General features: G+C 29.6%; 1 protein-coding gene and 1 pseudogene across 1 annotated transcript; one reads left to right on the top strand and one right to left on the bottom strand.

Moving 5' to 3' along the window:
- The first annotated feature begins 7,419 nt into the window (after positions 1-7,419).
- On the top strand, positions 7,420-8,830 carry LOC145945391 (uncharacterized). Its single transcript, XM_083054355.1, has one exon. The coding sequence runs from the start codon at positions 8,357-8,359 to the stop codon at positions 8,828-8,830; it is 474 nt and encodes a 157-aa protein (XP_082910481.1). The 5' UTR covers positions 7,420-8,356.
- Positions 8,831-21,235: 12,405 nt separating this feature from the next.
- On the bottom strand, positions 21,236-23,337 carry LOC145945380 (uncharacterized; annotated as a pseudogene).
- Between the last annotated feature and the right edge of the window lie 754 nt (positions 23,338-24,091).

Here is a 24,091-nt window from a genome sequence, read left to right as displayed (position 1 = left end):
CAATCTCACAATAGGGATGAACTTATTAACAGAATTATGGATGCGGCAACACAAATCAGAAATTCTCCTGGAGCAAGCTGTTAGATTACTTTTACGCAGGGCAAGACTTTGTATTCAATCTGCAGGATGTAATTTTGAACAGAATTTGTAAATGAACAAATTAAATTAAATGTCTTTCTTTTCTTTTCTAAATGTCTTTCTTTTTTTGAATATTCAACTTTCAATACTTATATTTCTGTTAGGAAGCATTTGCGGACATATGTTTATTAGACTTTTTTTACTCTAAATGGCATCAGCAACACGCCCTTAAAGTATGGACCTTCAGTCATCAGGGGACACCCTGTATAATAATATGTATACAATGTACAGAAAACAATAGCAATGTATATATAAACATGCATCATTTAAATATCTGTTTTATTAATTTCTATTCTACTCTATAATTTGAAGTTAATAAAAATTTAAATTTATGTTATTGCTATTATGTTTGTGTGCATAATATTTAATATTTAATATTAATTATTTTATTTTATATTTATTTCATACACGCATTTATACATATACATTACACATACACATACACATACATAAAATGTAAAATAAATAATAAATAATTTATATATAAATATTTGAACTAGATACTTTATTTTATAAATATTTTGATATATATTTAGTATATATTTTCTATATTAAATTTCTATAATAAAATTTCTTTTAAAAAATATATTATTATTTTTATTAGAAAAAAGTAACAAAGTAATTATTACAAAAAAATATATATATAATTAAAAATAAATGTAATTTATATATGTTATTTTCAATTATTTTTTCGTTGTTTCTGAAATTCAATCATTTAGAGAGAGTTTATTCATTTATATAATTTATGTATTTCGCTCGTGTTGAGAGACAAGGATAACACACGAATATTCGGTGTTGTGTGCTTACACGGACATTATATATATACGGTGCAAGAGAGACAAAGATGACGCAATCTTCTCTCCTTGTCACACGGTCAGTGTGCTACCACGGAATATTCCCCAGATTCAGCTGTTAGCTGCACCTTAGATACAAACCTAGTCATTTCATACTTTTCGTTTTATGCTTCAAAAAATTAATGTTTCTTCATGAAATTTGTTTTGACGTATTCTTTATATTGTTATAATTATGCGTACAACGTAAAATTTAACAATTTGACTTTTAAAAATTTAATAATAAATACAATATGAATTCAGGTGCAACTACACCTGATCCGTAGTTAGCTGTTACGTTGCTTGTCTATTATCGAATTTTTATTTTGTCCATTTTTCCAAAAAATAACGTTGTAGCCATAGAAAGACGATGCTACGGATTACGAATATCATAATTAAAATGCGATTTATTCTTTATTTTAGTTTTTATACGAAAATTACGAATCCGTAATTCACGGCTCTCCGCGAGAGGTCTCCATCGTGTCTTCTGCCGACCCTTAAAAGAATATCCGCAAAAGAAAGCGTAGAGACGAGCAGAAAAGCGTTTAGGAGATTATTTAGATATAATAGACGAGGTGTAATTGAAGGGAAGACTAGGAAGGAAGGAGAAAGGTAGATAGGAAGTGCGAAAGGTAAGACAGGAACTTTGAGGTTATGGCGACACGAGGAACAACGGGAGTGTTAAGGAAAGGTAAGAGTCAAGGAGAAGATAGGCAGATGAAACTAAACCTGGGAGATGATAAGAGTAGTATAAAAAAGGATAAGGAAGAGCTAAGGGAAGATGGAAAGAAGGTAGAGACGGTAAAAGGAAAAGAGGTTAGATTTGAGTTAGACTCTGCGAAGGGTTAAAGAAGGAAATAAAAACTTTTAAAGAAGAGATAAAAAAGGAATGTGAAGATATGGAAAAAGAAATTAAATACGATAGGAAAAGATATATAGAGAATTCAGAGGAGGGAAAGAAAAAAGAAAAGAATTGGGAAATTAGGTTAAGATAGTAGAAGAAAAGATTGAGAATTTGGACAGAAAAATAAAAGAGATATGCGAAGGCTTGGAAAATAGGGAGAGAGAAAGAAGCTGTAATGATGAAGAGGATAGGGGAAGCATAGGAGATAGAAGTAGGATAAGTAGTAGGAGCAATAGTATTAGCAGTTTTGACTTATCGACGAGATCTGAGATAAGTACGGATAGATTAAGTAATAAGGAAATAAATAAACTTAAGAGATGGGTAGCGGAGAAAGAAAAAGATGAGAGAAAGAATAATATAGCGATCAAAGGTATTAGAGATGTGGAACAAATTTTAGATGGGAAGGGTTGGGTACAAAAGTTTATAAAGGAAAGATTGAATATGGACTGCAGGGTGGTAAATGTTAGGCTTAGTAGAAGAGTTTTAATAGCCAAATTATTTAGTGATGAGGAAGAAAGGGAAGTTATGAAAAAGAAAAATAAACTGAAGGGAGGAAATATATTTATTGAAAACGACTTATCATGGGAGGAAAGGAAGATACAAGAGAGAATTAATGGATGGGCTAAAATGCAAAGGAGTAAAGGTAAAGAAATTAAAATAGGATTTGGAAAAGTCAAGGTCAATGGTGAATGGAAATTTTGAAGCGATTTAGAGAAGGAGGAAGAGAGGATAGAGTCAAAGGAAAGGGAGAGGGAGACGGAGGAAGGAGCTAGTGGAGTAGATAATGAAAAGAATTTTGCGTAAGTCAGGAAAGGGATAGAGAAAGGAATAGAGGTAAGGGGAGAGAGATAGGAAGAAGTATGATATTTTGGAATGTTGCAGAGATAGAAAGACAGGACATGGAATTTTGGAGGTATATAAATGATTTTGATTTCAAAGGATTAAGTGAAACATGGTTGGAGATAAAAGGGTGGGAGAGGATTAAAGATAGATTACCAGAATCACACATATGGAGGGGTTTCCATGCTAAAAAGATAAAAACTAAAGGGAGGGCTAAGGGTGGTTTATTGATAGGTAAGAGAAAAGGATGGGGAAAAGAGGGAGAGATAAATAATACAGTGGAAGTAACCCAGCTAGCAGACATACGTCAAAATGACGTTAGAAATTGGTCAGGGAATGACCAAAAATGACCAATGTAATGACGTGAAAATGACACAAAAATGACGGACTAATGTGACGGACCGATGACGACATTTCAAAACGTAAAAAAAACGTGATATTGTGACCCATTTTTGATTTTTTAGTGACGTTTTAATGACAGTTTAATAACGTGAAGGATTAAAACAATGAAATATAAAATGACACTGTAAAATACATTTTTATTGAGCAATAAAATACATATTAATAACATTTATAAATATATTAATTCTATTTAAATTTAAACATATTTTTTGTACGTTTAAAACAAATTTTTACAAAAAAAGACATATTCTTATCGTATATATTATATATCTATATGATTTACATAAAAAACTAAAAACAATACATTATTTGTTATGGATAGAAAAAGAAATAAAAAGTTTAAACTTATAATAGTGCCGTCTATATTTCATACAGATATATGTAAAAATAAAAGTATTAAAAAGCAAAATATGTTTTTGTACTATTTTTATAACTTAATTTACTTTCTATTCAATTACTCAAACTATGAATTATTGGTAACGATACAAAAGAAATATTATTATAAGGATAAACGATGCATTTACTAAAGAAATTATTAATTGACCAAAGTTTAAAAGTATTAGACAAATTTTTGATAATAAAAATGTTCAATTCAGAAGACTGACATGGATAAGAATATAAATTTTTATATTCAAGAAATTGTTTTCCAATAATATAAATTTGACCTTTTGTTGTAACAATTATATTATGTATTTGAACCACTATATTTCCATTAACAAAGCTACAATAACAATTTGAATTATTATATGAATAAATTGTTAAAGTTATATCGTTAAAGTATAATTTTTTAAATTGTTTTTTGCAGTTATAATGATTTGAATTTATTAAAGGACCTAATACATGTTCATATTCTAATTTTTCTATATTATTTTGGGTAAAATTATTAATAGGTAAATTTATTTCGGCAAGATTTATTTCGGCAAGACGACGATAAATTTGTTGAAGAACGTTTTTTGGTTTACAAGTTTTTTAAGTTGACCTAAATATGACTTAAAAGAAAATGCTGAAAATTTATCTAAAGAACCAAACACATTAACATCATCACATAAATGTGACATAATGTGAACATTATAAACGAGAAATTCTAAACCATATAAATTTTTACAATGTTCAATAAAAACATTGATCATATTTTGTACAAAAGGAATTCCAAAATTTTTTATATGAATATCCGATATTAATATAGATACGAAAAAGTGAATTAACAAAAAATTTTCATAAACAGCAGCATCTAATATATTTTGTAATACCAAAGGTCCTATATATAATAGAAACAGTCTAAATTCTGTGGCTTTCCAATGTGGTAACTCGTCTAATGACCGTGGTTTACGGTTGAACTCAATTGACACATTAATTTTTAAATTAATCATTCGATCAGAAATAATCTTTACACTACGTTGTGATAATCGGACATGTAAGGGACCTTTAAGCCATGTATTTAGCAATTTCCTCATAATATCTAAACAAATGTTATGCATATAGTCAATAGGAAAACATTTAATTAAATCAATGGGTAATTTTAATAAGGAGGTTTCACCTAAATGATGTTCATTGTCGTCTTGTTTTCGAAACATTTCATTTGTGCGCTTTTGAGCATTAGTGTTCAATAAAACTATTTTATTTTTATAATATTTTATTTTTATAAAATTTGGCCACCCTCAGTACATTTTTCACAACAAGAATATATGTGACACCCTGTATGTGACTTAATGCTTTTTAAAAATGCACGTGCTGGTGCGTCACAGACAAAACTATGCACTTTAATTTCAAAAAATTTTCCATTAAAAACAAATCCATTTTGTAGAATGGTATTCAATTCAGTCACAAAATTATTTAAATATTGATCAATTGGTTTTGGCTTAGATTTTCCAGAAAATAAAGCTACAACAAAAGGTCTACATTTAAAATTTTTTATTTGGCCTAAAATAGGCCACAGCTGTATTTTCGAACTTCTAAATAATGGAATTCCGTCTACATTAAAACAAAGTTCTAATTTTTTAAATAATTGGCAGTTTACAGATCTTAAAACTTTTTTTAATGCATTTTCTAAACCAATGTAACAAAATTCACCTGTACTTAAAGATATTATTTCAGTAGAAACTGGAGTTTCTAGTAATGTACGACTGTCTAATGGGAGTTCAGGGTGATATGATACTAATATATGAAGTAAATTCGTAAGAGCTGATCGACTAATATTATGTTTAACAGTAGCCCAATGTATTAGCTTTAATTTCAGATCATCACTATTGTTGCTATTACTAATATTATCATTATCAATATCATTAATATCAATATTATCATTATTGATGATATCATCATTATTATTTGATAAATCATTTCTGAACGGTTCATTTATGTTTTCATAACAAACTAAACTTTTTTTAGAGAAAAGTGATTGAATATTAACATTTTTCACTACAGAAACATTATTATCCGTATTACTATTATCAGAAACATTTAAATCACTATATTCAACGTGTTGACTTATTATTATTTCTTTAATAAATGCATTTTTAGCCCTTCTATATTGTTGTCGGCGACCAACAAACTCTTTTTCTTTACGAATCTTTGGCATATTGTTAGAATTATAAAAGTAAAAAGAATAAAAATTAGAAATATATAATGTTAAAAAAAGCTTACTTAGCAAACCCGTCTTTTCCTTTCATCCTCCAAGCGCTGCTTTGCATACTTAACCCACACTTTTATTGCATTCTCTATATCATTTGTTGTAGCGTTTGTTGACCTTAGCTGTATTGCACCTATAAAATATTAAACATTGAACAATTATTAAACGTTAAACATATTTGCAATTATATATAATTATCACTTAAAGAAATTTACTTACAAATTATCACAGATTTTAACGTAAGATTAGAGAAAGCAATTTTATTATTTTGCCTCTGTCCGGCAAAGTTGTAGTTGTATGCCAGTTCATTTGTTAAGACGTAACGTAAAATTTTGTTGGTTTGTGATGTGATGTTACTTCCACCCAAAGTAGATAAAAAAGAGGCCTAACAAAATAGTATATTAATATACATATATAGAGTATAACAATATATACAGTATTTTTTTTACAATTTTTATATCATAATTAACAAAAAAATCATACTAGAGTGTTTTGATTGCTACGTATATTCAAATAATTTTCCAATATTTGAAGTTCGTTGTTTGTTTTTAATGGTAATTGTACTGGAATATCATCAAGAAGAGTATTACATATTCCCGAAGTTTTTGATTGTTTTAGTAGCCCAACAACTTCTTTTACTTGTTCTTGGAGTTTAAAGATCTGGTAGTAAATTTTATCTACAAAACATTAGAATGTTATATCTGTGTGACATCTCTTATAAAAAAAATTATTAATACAAACCTAAACTAGGACGGTTTGCCTTTCCATTTGTAATAAAATCTAAAAAAACAATTATCAAAATCTCAAAAGTGTGCTCCAATGCAATAAAAATATTATATAAACTTTATTTATTATAATTCATTGATAATATTTAATTTTGGGGATTATAAATATACAAAATGCATGCAAACCTGTTTCAAGATTTGAAGTTGAGTGAGAAACATCATCATCTGCAATGTCGATATTTTCGAATGAATTCGAAGATGCGGAAGAACAAACTATATCGTTTAATCTAGTTACATCGTTCGTTCTTTTTTTAGGTCGAAAAATTTTTTCAGGTCGAGACAAAATTGATGGAATCTCTTCATCTTCACTCGATGTAATACTTTGGTACCGCTTATTAGGCTTCCTTTTTCGTTTGCATGATCTATCATTTTTAGATGCACGGTGATGAAGATGGTGCTTCTGTATCATTATTATTTTCAATTTTTTGCAGCTTTTTGTTTGCTCTATCTAAATCATCTAAAAATATAATAAATATTAATAAAGTAAAAACAAAAAATATTGATAAAAATTAAAAATTAAACATTTATAGAAAGCATATAAATATTAAAAAGAAAACACTAGCAAAAATTTAATAACAACAAACCATGTTTAAAAAGTATTCGTCTTATTGCACACAGTTCCCACTTCTCTTTATCTGGTATTTCGGCTTTTATTAAAGCTTTATTTATTCTTTGACCTGATTTGTAGGGGGGCCACCAAACTTTATTTTGAGCTCCTGACCCAAGAATTATGGGCTATACCCATTACAAAATCATCGTCATTAGTTATAAATTCAACTGCAATAAATGTCATGGCTAATAATAAAATAAAAAGATAAAATAATTAGTATTTGTTGTGCAAAAATGTAAAAAAGCTAGGTTAAATTAATTAAAGCGAGATATATATATATATATATATATATATAAATAAAAAAAATATACAAAACTCAGTCAGAAATGTATATTGATTCAAAAGTGCGATGTAACAATAAAATATTGACGTTGATGATTTCATGTTGATGGAGGATTGATCTCATCCAAATAGCACAAAACGGAGGGCATAGATATATGTGTATATCTTCAGAATAGTATCAAGACATCAAAATATATATATATTTAAAATCCCAGAATGTTCCATACTATTTGGGTTAGGTCATCGTTTTTCGCTACATAAATGGCAGTATTTATTTTATCAAAACTTACCTAACAAGCTTTAACTATTCACACACACTATCACAAATTTTTATTATTTTACTTAAAAAACACCATACAATGTGTGAGATAGAAGAAAAAGCAAAATAAATGACCCGGCAGAACTGTCGCCAGTCAACAGAGAGGGAAACATACGCAACAATTGAAAGTCGCGCATATGTGTTGCGCAGAATGCTCTGCGTAATAGCGCTGTACGTCTTAAAGCTGCGCGCGCGACTTAACATAAAAATAGAACGTCTTTATAACGTCACATTTTGTACATTTTTAAAACGTTACAAAAAAGACGTTTTATTTTAGTTTTTATTTTGTCATTTGACGTCATTGGACCAATAATCACCAGTTTTTCACGTTATTTTGACGTGGGTATGCTAGCTGGGAACAGAAGGAATAGCACTTACAAAAATTGTAGAAGAAGAGATAAGTTGGAATATATGTACAGTATATAATAGAGGAAAAGGAAAAGACATAGAGGAAAATTGAAGAAAATAACAGTGGGAGGTGAGAGAGAGAGAGTATAATTATAGGGAGAGATTTTAATATAAGAATTGGCGAGTTAGGTAAAATTAGAGATTTAAATAACGAAGTGGAAAGAAAAAGTAAAGATAAGGTAATAGGAAATGGAGGTAGAGGATTATTGGAAATGATATATGACAAAGGATGGTATATGTTAAATGGAAGCACAGAAGGAGATTGGGAGGGGGAATATACGTATGTAGGAGCGAGAGGTAGTTCGGTAATTGATTATGTGATTGTAAACGAATTAGTTAAGGATAAAGTTTTGTATTTTAGTATAAGCGAAAGGGTGGACTCAGATCACTTGCCTCTGACATTGGTATTAGAAGAAGAAAGGAGAAGAAATCAGGGAAAAGAAACAGTACAAGACGAAGAGGGCGAAGAAGAGGAAACAGAGGAGATGAAGAAAATAATATGCTGGAACGAAGAGACAAGAGAAATGTATAGAGCTATAACAGAAGAAGAGTTTGGAAAAAGAAAGCTACAGGGAAATGAGACAGTGGAGGAGAAATGGGAGAAAATGAAGAAGATTATACAGAATGCATTAGTTTTTAAGGAGGGTAAGAAACCAAAGAAAAGAGAAATAGGATACAGAGACTAGTGGGATAGGAGCTGTACGAGGAAAATAAGAGCGGTAAAGAGGAAATACAGAAGATGGAAAATAGGAAAAGATCGCAAGGAAGAATTTCTGGAGGAGAGAAAAAGTTTAAGGGAACTGCTAGAAAATAAAAGGAAAGAGAAAAGAGAAAAGGAGGAGAGGGAATTGAAGAGTCTGAAGAACGAAAAAGATATATGGAGGTTCATTAATAGGAGAAGAAATAAGAGGACCTGGATGGAGAATAATATACAGAAAGAAGAATGGAGAAATTATTTCATGGCCTTATTAGGAGTGGAAAAAGGGAAAGGATCTAAAAATAGCGAAGATTCTGAAGCGACGGACAAAGGAAAGGAAAGGTATAAGGAAGAATTGGAAGAAGAGAAGGAATTAGAAGAAGACGAGATTGCGGAAGCCATGAAGAAATTGAAAATAGGTAAAGCATCTGGAATAGATGAGATACCGTTCGAAGCGTGGAGATATGGAGATATGGAGGTGAGAGAAAGGTTAGTGGACTTACTTAAACACATTTGGAAAGAAGGGAGGATTCCGTATGAGTGGAGAACAAGTATAGTTATACCATTTTACAAGAAAGGAGATAAAGAGAGAACGGAGAACTACCGAGGGATCTCGCTTCTGTGCTCTGCATATAAAATATATGCAGAAGTATTAAGAAGTAGGTTGGAGGAATTAATGAATAAAAAGGAGATGTTACCGGAGAGTCAGGTGGGCTTCAGAAAAGGAAGATCCACTATGGACAATATATTTGTTTTGAATCATATTATTCAGAGGGAGAAGGTGAAGTTAAAGGAAGATAAGAAGGTTTATGCATTATTTGTGGACTTAAAGGCGGCCTTCGACAATCTCAACAGGGAAAAATTATGGTCTATTTTGGAAGAAAAAGGAATAGGATATGGTCTGCTAAGAAGAATACAGGGAATTTATGAAGAAACAGAGATAGCAATAAGAACCAAGGATGGAATAACACAGAGTTTCACCATGAGGAAAGGAGTGAGGCAAGGTTGTGTTCTGAGCCCAACCCTATTCAATTTGTATATAGCGGATCTAGACAGGATGTTAAAGAGGCGGAATATAGGAGGAGTTGCGTTAGGTAAGAAAAGAATATGGTCATTGCCATATGCGGACGATATGGTGATATTAGCGAAAAATAAAGAGGCGTTAGCGGACATGATGGAAACATTGAAAAGATTTCTCAAAGATAGGAAACTGGAATTGAATGTAGAGAAAACGAAAATAGTGGTGTTTAATAGTAATGATAGGAGTAATAAGAAAATAGAAAGTTGGAAATGGGGAAAGAAAATAATAGAAGTTAAAAGTTTTAAATATTTAGGATTTACGTTCAATAGAAAAGGAAATTATATGGATCATATAAATGAATTAAAAATAAAAGGGAAAATAGCTGCGAATAAAGTATGGGATTTAGGAGAAAGAATATGCAAAGATGATTTTATTAGGAGATGGATATTATTTAGGTATTTAGTGAAAAGTATTATGGAATATGGCGTAGAGGTATGGGGTTGGAATGAAGAAAAGGATTTAGAGAAGATTATGCTAGATTACGTAAGGTGGATTTTTAGATTAGATTTCTGTACCCCAAGATATGTTATAATAAGAGAATTAGGTTTAAGAAGTTTAAAAATTGATTGGGGTATAAGAGCGATATAAGATATGAAAGTAGGAGCAGAGAGAAAGAGGACGGAAATTTTGTTAAAATATGTTGGGAGGAAAAAGATAGGATATTAGAAGAGAAAAGATATATACAGTAGGGAAAGAGAAAAATTCTATAATGAGTTGGGATGGAGTGTACAGTAGCAATAGAAGAGTTAATGAGAGAAAGAAATAATGTGGAAGATATATTAGTGAGTGAAAGGGCACAGGATATACAAAAACAGAATATAGATAGTAGAATTGTGCGTGAAAATGCAAAATATAATGCTAAATACAAGGAGATAAAAGTAGAGAAAGTAGGGAAGGGAGATGAAATTAGGGCGTTAGCAAGACTGAGATGTGGTAACATGCATGATGTAATAAGACAGGTGTAACATTGCGCATAATGGCGGCAGCATGATCCAACAGCCAATAAAAAATTGGTCGCAAATACAGCCGCGAAATTTGAACATATGATTAATTATATAAAGTAAAAATATAACAAAAAAATTTAAAAAAATTAAAATTAAAATCTGTAAAAAAAATCTGTTAAAATAAATCTTAATTAATCCTTTTTCATTCTTGGACTTTCATTAATTTTACTACTTTTAAAAATAATATTAAATTCCATTACCAAATAACAAAAAAGTAGTTATATTTTTATAATATATTCTGTATAGTGAAAGTTTTGAGCGTATTGTTTGACGTTAGATTCAACCTTTGATGGATATTAATAAAAATATGAAAAATATAAATCTATAGAAAATTAAACATTCTATATTAAATTAAATGCGGTTAAATATGGGATTTGGGATACTTTTTTTAGAATATTTTTCTTAAGTTTTTGAAAATACGAACAATCAGGATTTAAATTGAATAAAAAATTCCTTATTGGAAGAAATAAAAGAGATAATATTAAGCAGATATATTTTTATACAAATAATATAAAAGAAATATATATGTACACATATAAGCTCTCAACATTTGCAAGACTAATCTTCGGCGTTAATCGGCTTCAAAGCGTGCTTCTTTTTCTTTTTCTTTTTAGTGGCACGCGATCCCCTTTGGGTTCGATTTGGCCAAATACAGAATCGCATTTGCATTCGCATTCAAAGCATGCGGTAGATTTGTTGGACGTCCATTAAACTGTCCGTTGTGTGTATCTTGAAAAGCTGAGTCTCCTCTGAAGCAAGATCTGCTTGAGTATCTAATATGATAAGATTAGTTTCATCCTCATTTTTGTTAACTTCCAAATTTGCCATCTGAAAACAAAATATTTTAGATGTGTTAATATATTTTGCAACAACCAAATATACAAGATGTATTAAATATTACATCTACTTAACAGATTTAAATAATTATTCAAAAGATTATGTTGTAATAGTTTTGTTTTGTGATAACGGTTATCTTTATTATGCTATAATGTAAAGTTTAAAATAACAATACAATATCGTATTTCTGTTATATTAATAATTAATTATATTGGTTGAGCATTTTAGCAACTGCCAATTTTAGAGATAGCCCTCTTTTGCATTTGCTACAATTAAGCATAAATAATATAATAAAGCATATATAATATAATAAAGCATATATAATATAATTAAGTTTGTAAAGCGGGACAATTTACCTTGTGAAAAGTATAAGGAAATAATAAATAAAAAGTTATAAAATCCAAAATTTGGCAGCTTGACATTTCTCAAAATAATATTTGATTTCTTTGGTTTTTAGTTCATAAAGTTAATGTGCGACATTGTAGAACATTATTTGTTTTCAATATTCTTTTTGTTACATAATTTAAACATTTTCCTATTACGTTTTTTCATTAAATTATTTTCCACGATTTCTTTATTTTTTTTCCTTAGTCTTATATATGTTCTAGTGCGAACTAGACACGCAATTACTTTTCTTGGAAAGTTATTAAGTGTTTTTTCACAAACAATGTCTGTTAATTTATCAAAAATCTTGGATTCTTTATTGAAAAAATTGCCATGAAATTTTTGAAACTCCTCATTCATTATTTCAGCTGCTTCTTGGAAACTTGGACAAGGATACATGCAGTTGCCTCTGGAAAGGAAGAAAATCCAATCGTCAGGTAAATCGGGAAGGATCTTGGTTGAAACACCTAAGTGACTGTATTTATCTCGAAACCTATGTGCCACGTAACCGGCAATGTATAAAAGCGCATTTTTTTCTACGATTTCGCGAGCTGTAACTCGCTCGAAATCCTCCAGCAACTTTATTTCGTCTGAATTAGGATTGTAATTTCTCAAATCTAACTCTGGAAAAATAAAACAACAAAACAAAACCCGTAAGTTCGTCGTTTTATCCAATTTTTATGAATTTTTATTATTTGTTTCAACCTATTAAAAATATAGGAAAAGTATTATGCAGTATATATTCAATAATATCAACTACAAAAAAAAAAGAATTAAAACATTTTTTCAATACCTTTTTCTTCCTCTTGTTCTACATTGTTATCGTCTCTTTCTTCTTCTGTTATATCAGCAAAAATTTTTGCTGGTTTTGTCGTGTACATGAATAATTCTTCTTCGGCCATTACTGCGTTCGGCAATGCAAATCTGATGCGTCGGAGTGCTCCTTTACCTCGCAAATCGTTCGGCAATGCATATTTGTTTGCACAGTGTCATCTTATCTGCGTTCGGTATTAGCAGTTTCGTAGCGAATCGAACTCCTCGATTTGCTCTGGATTCGAAGACCGAGCTCGTAGAGGAGACGGTTGTTTGCGCGCGAAAATTGACTTGGATGGTTAGATATTGGTTAGGTATCGAGACGATGTCATTGCAGCCATTGTGCAATGTTTTTTGTTACATCAAGCTGCACAACGTTTGTTTGGTTAAAATTGTACAAGAATACACTATTGACTATTCTTTTTATTGATCAGCAATGTCTTCAAATATTTGTTATCCTGAAAATGATGCTGGAACATTCGAATTATTGGCTATTGACGGTCAACAATATTTATACAATATAAAAGGTAAATTTTTTGTTAATTATTAGGCTTGTTACTATTGCAAATAGCTATAGCTATAATTTCTGATTAATTATTAAGTATTTTGTTCATAAAACTTTAGAATATTCCTATTTTGTTCAACTTTTCTTGATCTCGAGTTCTTTAATATTTTTGTACATCTTTAACAAGCTTTTTGGTATAATTGTGTTTTTATATTTTATTATAATTTAAATTACTTAAAACTTAAAAATTTGATAATTTTTTTTGTAACTTTGTTATATAATTTTATTTTTTATAACTGTTATACAAACTTGTTTAAAACTTGTTATATAATTCAATAAGTATAATTATCATATAATTCTTATATAATTTTGGTATATAATTTGTAATGTTTAAAAATATATTGTTTTTATAGATGATTTTTATCAACCTATTGTCGTACAGACAGAAAAAAAGAAACCAGAACGACAGAGCACTGACCAGACCTGTGAAATTACAACTGAAGAAAAAACTAAAGTGTGGACAAATGAATTAACTTTGGGATTAATAGCTTTAGTCGAAAAATATCAAAAAGAATTTCAAAATTCAATAAAAAAGTATGTCTGGATAAAAATTTCTAAAATACTACAAGATAAATTTGGCTTTTCGATAACATGGCAACAGTGCGACACAAAATGGAAAGGCCTATTAAAGATGTACAAAGATATTAAAGAACACAACTCGAAATCAGGCAAGGCTCGAAAGAGATGGGAATACTTTGAAGTCATGAATAAAATACTTCATGATAAACCAGAAATTACACCGGTAGCTACTTGCAGTAGTAGCAAAGGCTTAAAAATTAACGAAGAATTGAGTAGCACTGAAGAAAGTACAAAGGAAGATAGTATGGACGAGCGAAATTCTGTTGTCGAAACGGATGCATTAAAATCCTCTTTTTCTAGAAAACGAAAAACAATTAATCCTGTAGAAAGAAGACACCAAGAAAAAATGCAAAGGCAAGATACATTTTTACAATCTTTTAATGATTATATTCAATTATTGACAAAGAAACTGGAGAAAGACGATAGTTAAAATTTGTCATGTTTTCAATCGCACCAAAGACATTGAAACCACATAGTCTACTCAAAGTACGCTTAAAAGTATACTTATTACTTAAAAATGAGATTTTTATTTTTCTTTTATTTTTCTTTTAATCGATTTAAAATTGAAAGTTAATCGATTGTTGAATTTCTTTTATAATTTATTTTAAGTTAAAAACATGTTAATATAGTTTTTTTTTTCGTGAAAAACAGTTTAATGTTACGAGTAACATAGTTAAATGTGATATAACTACAATAAGTAATTCTAAGCAAAGTATTATTAGTCTTAGGTCTCAATATAGTAATAGATCAGTAGCATTAGTATAGACGTTGTTTCATTGAAACTTATATTCTGTGATTTATATAAGTAAAGTCTAATAATATTTCTATTTATATCAAAACTGAATTACTTGTGTGCAAAAAGATTGCAAAAAAAACATAAACTTGTTAGTTTACACATGTAATTTTTAATAAAAAGATTAAGGCATATATGAGTCAATTTGTGTACTATTTCTTATTTTATTAAATGCTAAAATTTAAGAGTATCAAAGAGATATTCAAAAGGAAAAGATGCTAAGTCTTCTAATAAATTAAAATAAGTTGTTTTTAATAAAAAATTTAATCATTAAAAAGTTACATTTTATAAATATTACATTTGTACTAATATTGAGTCTATAATAAAATATATTTATATTTAATGTGTGTGTAATTTTTTATCATATACAACTTGTAAGTTTAGTTACATTCTCTTACACTTAACATATAAAACTAATCAATTAATAATCACAACTGAACGCTCACTTTAGTTTAATATATCACATCGTGTATCTCGACTTACATACTTTATCTCGTAAGTTCTTTGTGTTTTTAGTTTTCAAGATTTAATAATATTACATTTATATCAATACATTTACATTTGTATTTTTGTTTATAATTAATATTTTCAATTTTGCTTATAACTAAAATTCTTATTAATATTTAACAAATTTTAAATGCTACATATAGTACATGGGAAGAATGTTCATAATTTCAATTCGTTTCAACATAGCTACATTATTTTCTTGTTCTTCATTAATGTTTGCAATAAAATTATCTTGTGCTCTTATGCCCCTCCATTCTATCTCATCTACAAGTTCTTCAGGTAAATCTTCATTTAAAATACATATATTATGCAAAATACATGCAGAAACAATTAATAAAGAAATTAAATCTAACCTAACCTAACCTAACCGTTTCTAAATATTTTAATCTTCTGAACCGACCTTTAAGTAAACCGAATGCATTCTCTATTACTACACAGCACTGTGATAGCTTGTAATTAAAATTTTTTTCTCTATTATTTAATCTCCCAATATTTTTAAAACCAACTAAAAGATATGTCGATAACTTATAGGCTAGATCTCCTATTATATGGCTATCTTCATAAAAATCAATTAATAAGTTCTTTATATTTGCATATAAATCGGATTTTCTAAATAATCTCATGTCGTGAATAGATCCTGGTTCTCCTGCGTAAACATCTAGAAACAATTTTTTACTATCACATACACCTTGTAGAAGAACAGAATGATAATTTTTTCTGTTGCAGTAAGAATTTGGATAATTTTTCGGTTTTAATATACGAATATATGATCCATCAATGGCGCCAATAATTCCTAAAATAAGATTAATGAAAACTTAGAGAATTATAATAAAAAACTTAGAGAATTATAATAAAAAATTTTGGATTTACTTACTAGGAAATCCATTAATTTCTTCGAATTCTCTTTTATTCTTAAGGCACGTTCTCTATTTGGCCATGATATAATTTTATATCTCATATTAACTTTCAACAGAATTTTACAAGTTCTATACAATACATCCCAACAAGTGCTTTTGCTAATACCAAAATGATCGGCCACTGATCTAAAAAATAAAAAGTATATAAAATTTCTCTCAATTGCATGTGTATAATTGTAAGATAATACATATTTTTTATCATTGTTATGGCACTTTATGAGTACTTACCGGAAAGATTCAATATTTGACAACCACCAAAGTGTAATCATTAATTGTTTTTCCATTGGGAGCGGTTTATTTCCAACATGAATAATATTATCATTTTGGATGCTACACATTTTTATTAGTAATACTTCAAAAGTATTCGGCATTATTCGAAAATGCATTTTGAATGTTTTATCGGAGAAGCGAGGTAATTTCTTCTGCATATTGTTCAACTTTAGGAATATTTAAAGTTTCGTTTTCATCATCGCTATCAAAATTAAAAAAAATATCTCGAGCAAAATTTAAAATAAAATACATGTCGTCCATAGTCATCAATCCATAACCTCAATCAATCAACCGCTAAAATGAGTGGAAAAAAACCGATATAATCAAAATTCAATCATAATTAGTTCACATAAAAAATTCAATTCCTAAAACTTTAAATTAGTATCAAATAAAACTCACGTGAAAAAATGCATAAGTTTTGTTCTAGCAGAATAGAATTAACTCTGAAACTCGAATAGCTAATCATTCGGTATTGAGTTTAGTGCTCGGTTTGCTCGAAGATCACGTGATTCAAGCTCGACATCTGCTCGCTCGCATCTCAGATTTGCATTGCCGAACACAGTATATAATTTGGTCTTCGTCTGACATAAATTGCGAACATGTTGCATTGACAAAATCAGCACGTGTATCTTCAATGTTGATAAATGAGATGTACAGCTACTGTCTCCTTCCGTATTTTCTCCTGGCGAAATTGCATGTCCTGAGTGCTTCCCTAGAATATATCATTTTAAGCGATTTCGTAGTTCCACAGGCGTCGGATGATCGTATCCTGCACCCATTGATCTCAAATACGAGAAGAAATTCTCAAGTACATCCTGATTTAATCTCTTTGTTAATAGATATTCGACTTGGAATGTCTCGGATGAATATTTTTCTTGGATGTACGGCAACATTTTTTTTAAGGATTTGTTACATATTAAAATTCCCTTTTGGAATAGCAATAAAGCTGACCTCTGTCCAACTCGCATTTCTTCAATAAATTGACTCATATTATTGATAATTTTATTTTGCTCCTCTAAATTTATACCATAAGCATAATGATATCCATATTTCAGATTGCTGTTGAAAACGTCAAACCAATCGTTAAATAACTTGAGTATAACAGATATTTGCTTCCATTGTTTGCAGACTAATAGTCCTTTCTCTCCGCACCACTGAATAGCCGATGCATTTTGGTTTGAAAAAACTTGTGCTGCCATTTTCACATTTTGACGTTGTGCCCCTTTCACACCCAAGTGTGCTCGACTTAGTTTGTGAGCAATTTTCAAGTCTCCTGCATTAAGTGCTAATAATTTTTCTATACAACTTTTATCGACAAACTCTCCTTTAATTCTGAAACCAGAGTCAAATAAATTATTCCTCGCCAATTTTAATAAATGCGGAACATCGGCAAAGAAAAAAACTTTTAGAGAGTTGTCCACAGGATGAACAATAAAGCATTGCTTTCCGGTGTTTTTTTAACTTTTATATTTTTGGAATGATTGGAAATGTCGATTTCAATGTTCAGTTCATTCCATAATTTAATATTTGTCGGATCCATATCACATGTTATTATCACAACAATATATCCAGCTTCATAAAGATCGTGTATCACGCTAAACAAAATATTTTGGGTTATTGGCTGATCAAAATTATAATAAACGGGCTGTTTCCATTTTTTAAACAGTCCTCGTGCCATAATAAATTGGCATGTTTTATGAGGTCCGTAAACTTTTTGTTCCTTCCTTTCTAAATCCAGTTTATTTGAGACATATATCTCATCAAACGTCAATATAGTTAACTTTTCCGTTATGATAAGTTCATGTCCTTTGGCTTCCATAATTTTGAAGACGTCTTTTAGAATGCCGGATGGAACATTAAAGGTTGCACACCAATTTCGCAAAGTTGTCTGGCACGGCAGCGGCATTTTCTTCACCTCTCTCAAATATCGATAAGTCTTCGGACTTAATGACCACAGAGCGATGGCGGATGTTATATCTTCGAATGACCATTTAATCCGAATGTCATTGGGTGATATCAATTTTTTTATTTGCCCAGGCGTAAACACTTTGCGCAAGACATCGGCAGCTATTTTTTCAGCTTCCTTCTGCTTATGTACCGTCATTTGTGCAATGGTACAGGATTTCTGTTCCACACTTTGTTGCAATTGATCTATTTGTATCATTAGTGATTTTTTCCAACTAGTTTTTGATTTTCTTCGAGCAGTTTGTTTTTATCTTCTTCTGCTTTCTTCAGAAGATTTAATGTTTTCATAGAAACACTTTGGTCATCAATTTCTTCATTTCTGCAAAAAATATAATTGTATTTTTATTTTATTCTTTATAATTGTATTTTTATAAAAAAAAATTTTTTTTAATTGTATTTTTTTTCCATACATTTTTGATGCACTAGTAACAAAATAATTGTGGCATTCATGTAATAATAGTTAAAGATGATGGAAGACTTATTAATAGTAATTTAGATTAAATTAAGATACATACATCTGTTGTTGTTTGATTGCAGCATCATGTGGCAAGGTATCTTCGTTCTTATCTTGTTCTGGACCTTGATATATATGCTGTTCCTCTTGCATACATTGCAAAAGTTCTGCATATGTCGGTATGCCAGTCTTTCCTCTAAACAATATAAAGAAATATTCCTTATTTTTTTTATGTATTTACATTATATAGTATAATAATAACGAATTTTCTGCAAGCACAAAACATATTATGAATCTCTTTTTGGTTTCTCCAACGGCACATATACATGCTATTACATTTATCATTCTATACTAGTAAAAGTATTTTTTTTAAATAGATTAAGCTAACTACGTGTTTAAAAATCAAGAAAATACTTACGGCAATTTCGCTTTTTTCTTTTTATTTGTAACATCCTTTTCTACACTTCCATTTTGAGACGGATTTGTTTCTTTCCGTTTTCTTTGAAATATCAATTTTGTAGGGATAGAACCCTTTTTCAGCCTCAGTATTTGTTTAGCAGGCACATTTGATCGCGGCTTTGTCCATTCTATTTGAAAGCAATCTGCTTCAAAATGGAGATTGCATATGTGTGCTACAAATTGTATTTTGTATATTTATTAATTTGGTCAAATAATATACATAATAATATTGTATTATAAATATTAATATAAATTATTACATTACATCAACTTACCAGAGTCAATTTTTATATTTGTTTTATTTCTTTGAGAAGCATCAAGCCATTGCTGACGAATGTCAGTCTCCTTGGGGAATCTAAAAAATTTTAAACCCTTCGTTCTTGTGTGATCTGTGCGGCTTACACAATTTTTTATGCAGCACGTCGGCATGATTTCTGTAGGTAAAAGAGAATATGTAAAATATAAATTAAAAAATTTGTTGAGAAAGTTATTATTAAATTAAATTCTTTTCATGTAAGATACTCACAATGTCTTTTTACTGGGACCTTTCGGTTCCTGTTTCACTATACCCTACACACTACACAACAGAACAGAATACTACACTTAATAACACCAAAAAGAAGAAAAACACTTCACAATACTTCACTTTTGCATCATGCTGACAACAACAGCTCTATTAGCAGCCATATTGTTTTTCGCATTTGCGACCAACTTTTGATTGGTCGAGGAGCGACCATTACTTTGGACTAGTGCGCATCCACGGGAATGTTACACCTGTCTTATTACATCATGATAACATGGAGGAAGCAAATAAATATTGGACAAAGGAAGAAAATAAAATTTGTAGATTCTGTAAAGAAGGCAGAGATTGTTTAGAACATTATGTTGAAGAGTGTAGGAAGATTGGAGATTGGTTCAGTAAATTAGGCAAAAATAAGGAAGAGAACATAAAGAGAATACTTAGTGATGAGTTAGACACAGAAAAAGGAAGGATACTAAAAAGTTTATGGAAAGAAAAAGAGAAAATTGAAAAGGAGAGAAAAAAAGAAGAATGTAATAGTAGAGAGTGAAGAAGTATAAGGTATAAGAAATAAGATATAAGACTTAGTAGTTAAGATAACAGTGTAAGACAGATTTGAGATAGTATGTGCAAGGTATAAATAAGATAGTTTTAAGGAAAAGTGTGTAAAGATTTATGAAAGGCAATAAGATATAATGTGATATGTGATATGTGATAAGAGAGCAGGAGTATGGATAATCTACTATTTATATAGATTTTGTTAAGTTCTCGGTTAAGTGCTTGTAAATGATAAGGAATTAAAATGAATTAATGATGTTATGATTTAATTAGGTAAGATATTTTTGTTAAATACACGTTTTCATAGGTATTTAAATTTATGTACAAGTTGAATATTGTAGGAAAGTTTATATAAAGTTTATATAAAATATATATAAGGCTATTAGTTACTTAAAGAGATAGTATAATATAGTTTTGGCTATTATAGGCTTTAGAGGTTGTTTTGTAAATTTCTCGCGTGTAAGTCCCGGGTATAATTTATTTCCACGAGCGACGCGAGTCGAAGCACAGGCTTCTAATTTTATTTTCTGCTGCGGTACGGCTCCGATGGTGGGCGAATAATTTGAAGACGATCCAATTATTTTTGATTTTATGATATATAATGTTTTATTGTATAAGTAGGCGCCTTGGTCTTATAATGCGCTATTCGAGACGACAGTAAGATTAGCAAGAGAGCGTCTCTCCGATTTTCACGGCCTTATATAGACAGGCCCTCATCACTGATCCGAAAAGTTCCGAGATGTTCCGAAATTCCGCGATTGAATCTTAAGCCCAATCGATTTGACTCCGATAATTGTTTCTCTGTTCACGTGATGGGGCAAATACAATACAAGACAGTCAATAACACGCGTATGTATATAGAAACAAGGAAAATAATATATTTTCATATGTTGCGAGTTGCACGAATATATCGAGACAGGTCGGAGATGTATATATTTTCTTCCAATAATTATAGGATTTTTATTTTTGAATCCTATAAATTCGATGCAAAACACTGTTCCATCTTTAAGATAACAGCAATTGTCTGCAGTTTTTGTGGTAAGTTTAAAATTTTTGAACTGTATTTCTTTGTGTGAATTAACGCATTCAAAAGGTAATTTTTTCCCATCTGGCTTTACAAGTACTGGGTCAAACGAAGTAGTATTATTGTTATTACTGTAATTTTTTTCAGATCTGCCTACGCATTCTGCAATCCTATTATGCAACTGTGACAAGGGTTTTTCATGTTTCCGCAACATTTTCTTCAACGTTTGCATGTAATTCTCAAATGGAAATGCACTAAACGTATTCAAGGATCCAAACGTCTTTACATCTTCACATATGTGTATAAGGTTGTGAATATTATAAACTATGTTGTCATCACCATATAATATTTTAAACGTTTTTACAAAATGTAGCAATAATTCGTGAGCATATTTATTATTACGCAGGCAATCTTCAGAATGACACAAAATACGTATTGCAGTATGCAGAACACAAAAATGTTTCAGATAATCCACTTGTAAATATTTCATTAAAATTATGGGTCCAAAATATAAGAGAAACATTCTAAATTCGGTTGCTTTCCAACGATCTAACTCATTAATACTTCATGGACGACGAGCAAATTCAAATGGTATGAATTCATGTAATGACATTATATCATTTGATATTGCTTGTACATCTGCTGTACATAACCGAGATACTAAATTTCCTTTTAACCATAAATACAACATCTTTTTCACCACTCCTAAGCATACCAAATGCATATAATCCAATAGGAAATTTTTTATCATATCTATAGGTAATTCTTCAAAAGGTGAGGCAGAAATATGATGATCTTCATTTTCTTGAGAACGAAAATTATTATCTGTTCTCAATTCTCCATTTTATGATTTAAGTAATCACCTTCACACAAACATTTTCCACAACCGAAATATGCATTATGGCCCTTTGTTGCTGTTACGAATGATTTGGCAGGAGCGTCACAAATTACTGCTAATTTTTACACGGTAATGCTTATTTCTAAAAAAAAACCTTCTTCGTTTAAGATGCGGTATTCATTACAAAATTCTTGCAATACGTATTTCGGTTTTTTGTAGCCGTGATAGGCACCAATTAAAAATGGTTCTGTTACATTATTATTATTTATTTGAATAAGTACCGGCCATAATTGGCTTTGTGAGCTTTTTGAAAGAGGTAGGACCATCAATATTGATATTTATAACAATTGTATTGTTAATACTGGTATCATATTTTAATCTTTCAGATAATGCTCTCTGTAAGCCATAATGGAAATATTGTCCATTTTCACATTCGCGAATTATCGTTTCTTTTGGTGTGCCTAAAAGTGTTCTTGCATCAGTGGGTAATTCGTGATGTCCTTCTCGCAAAATATGCAATAATGCCGTTACAGATTTTTGTGTAACATTGTATTCTATAGCCCAGGTATGTAACCGGTCTTGTAAAATTGGTTTACGCTCGCGTGCATTATTAAATATTACGAAAGCATCATTTGTGGATTCACTATTATCCTCTGATTGCAATATGTCTGTATCTAGTGTCTCAGGAGGAATTTCTATTGTACTAAAATTTTTATTTTCAGAAACGCATTTCATGGAAGTTGAATGTCGGTTATCATCAGCGACAAGAATTTCAAGCTTTTCAGAACTGTTAATGTTTTCTGTTTTTCCTTTTAGTAAACGACGGTTTTTTTTGTCTGTGACATAATTCTCTAAATTTTTTAATTTTTGGCATTTTACTGTTGTCTTCCTCTATTTTTTCTCCTAAGCAGACCTATTAAATATTATATTATATATTGGCAACGTTCCAAAATTTACTGCCAATACTGGAAATCTATATAATGTTATATGTATGTAAACTATATAGATTTTCAGTACTGGCAGTGAATATCGGAACACAGATTCAGTAAGATATATTATATTCTTATTTTTTTATTATTCTTATTTTTATTTTTATTTTTATTATTGTTCTTTGTTTTCTAATGTACTATAATGTAGGAAAAAAAAGGCTAAATTGTACCGTTTGTTAAATCGTACCTCTACTGTATTTCTTAAACAGAATTAAAATATTGTAAGATATTAGCGCTAAAAAAGTACCACTAACTTTTTCCTATATTATACTGATACGATTTACTAAATTAATTTTTTTACTTATATAAAATGAATAAATAAATAAGTTATTAATTAATAATTAATTATTAATTATTAATTATTATTAATTAATTAATTATTAAAATATTTGTTATAATTATAATATATGTATATACTAAAGGAAAATAGAGATAAAGATGAGATAGTCAACGAGGGAAATGAAAGTGTTATATAATGCCCTATATATTATAATGTGTATATTTTATTGTTCAAATTATAAATTTTTTATAATAAGAATATTTATATTTTTCAGAATAATATGAAGCGAGTAAAGCAGAAGCAAGCGACCAGGCGGCTAAAATTATTATATATGATTTTATATAAATTTATTTATATATTTTAAGATATTAATTATTAAAAAATTAATTATTAATTGTTTATTTCTAGAAGAC

This window comes from Prenolepis imparis, unplaced genomic scaffold (assembly GCF_030444845.1).
Source record: "Prenolepis imparis isolate NDT839.2.m4 unplaced genomic scaffold, iyPreImpa1.0 SCAF_14, whole genome shotgun sequence".
Taxonomy (NCBI): domain Eukaryota; kingdom Metazoa; phylum Arthropoda; class Insecta; order Hymenoptera; family Formicidae; genus Prenolepis; species Prenolepis imparis.
The sequence above is the reverse complement of the archived record's forward strand: the minus strand, read 5'-3'. Positions and strand labels throughout refer to the sequence as shown.

Bases quoted from the DNA above. Each gene is read 5' to 3' on its own strand.
- LOC145945391 (XM_083054355.1), top strand. From the start codon at position 8,357: ATGATATATGACAAAGGATGGTATATGTTAAATGGAAGCACAGAAGGA.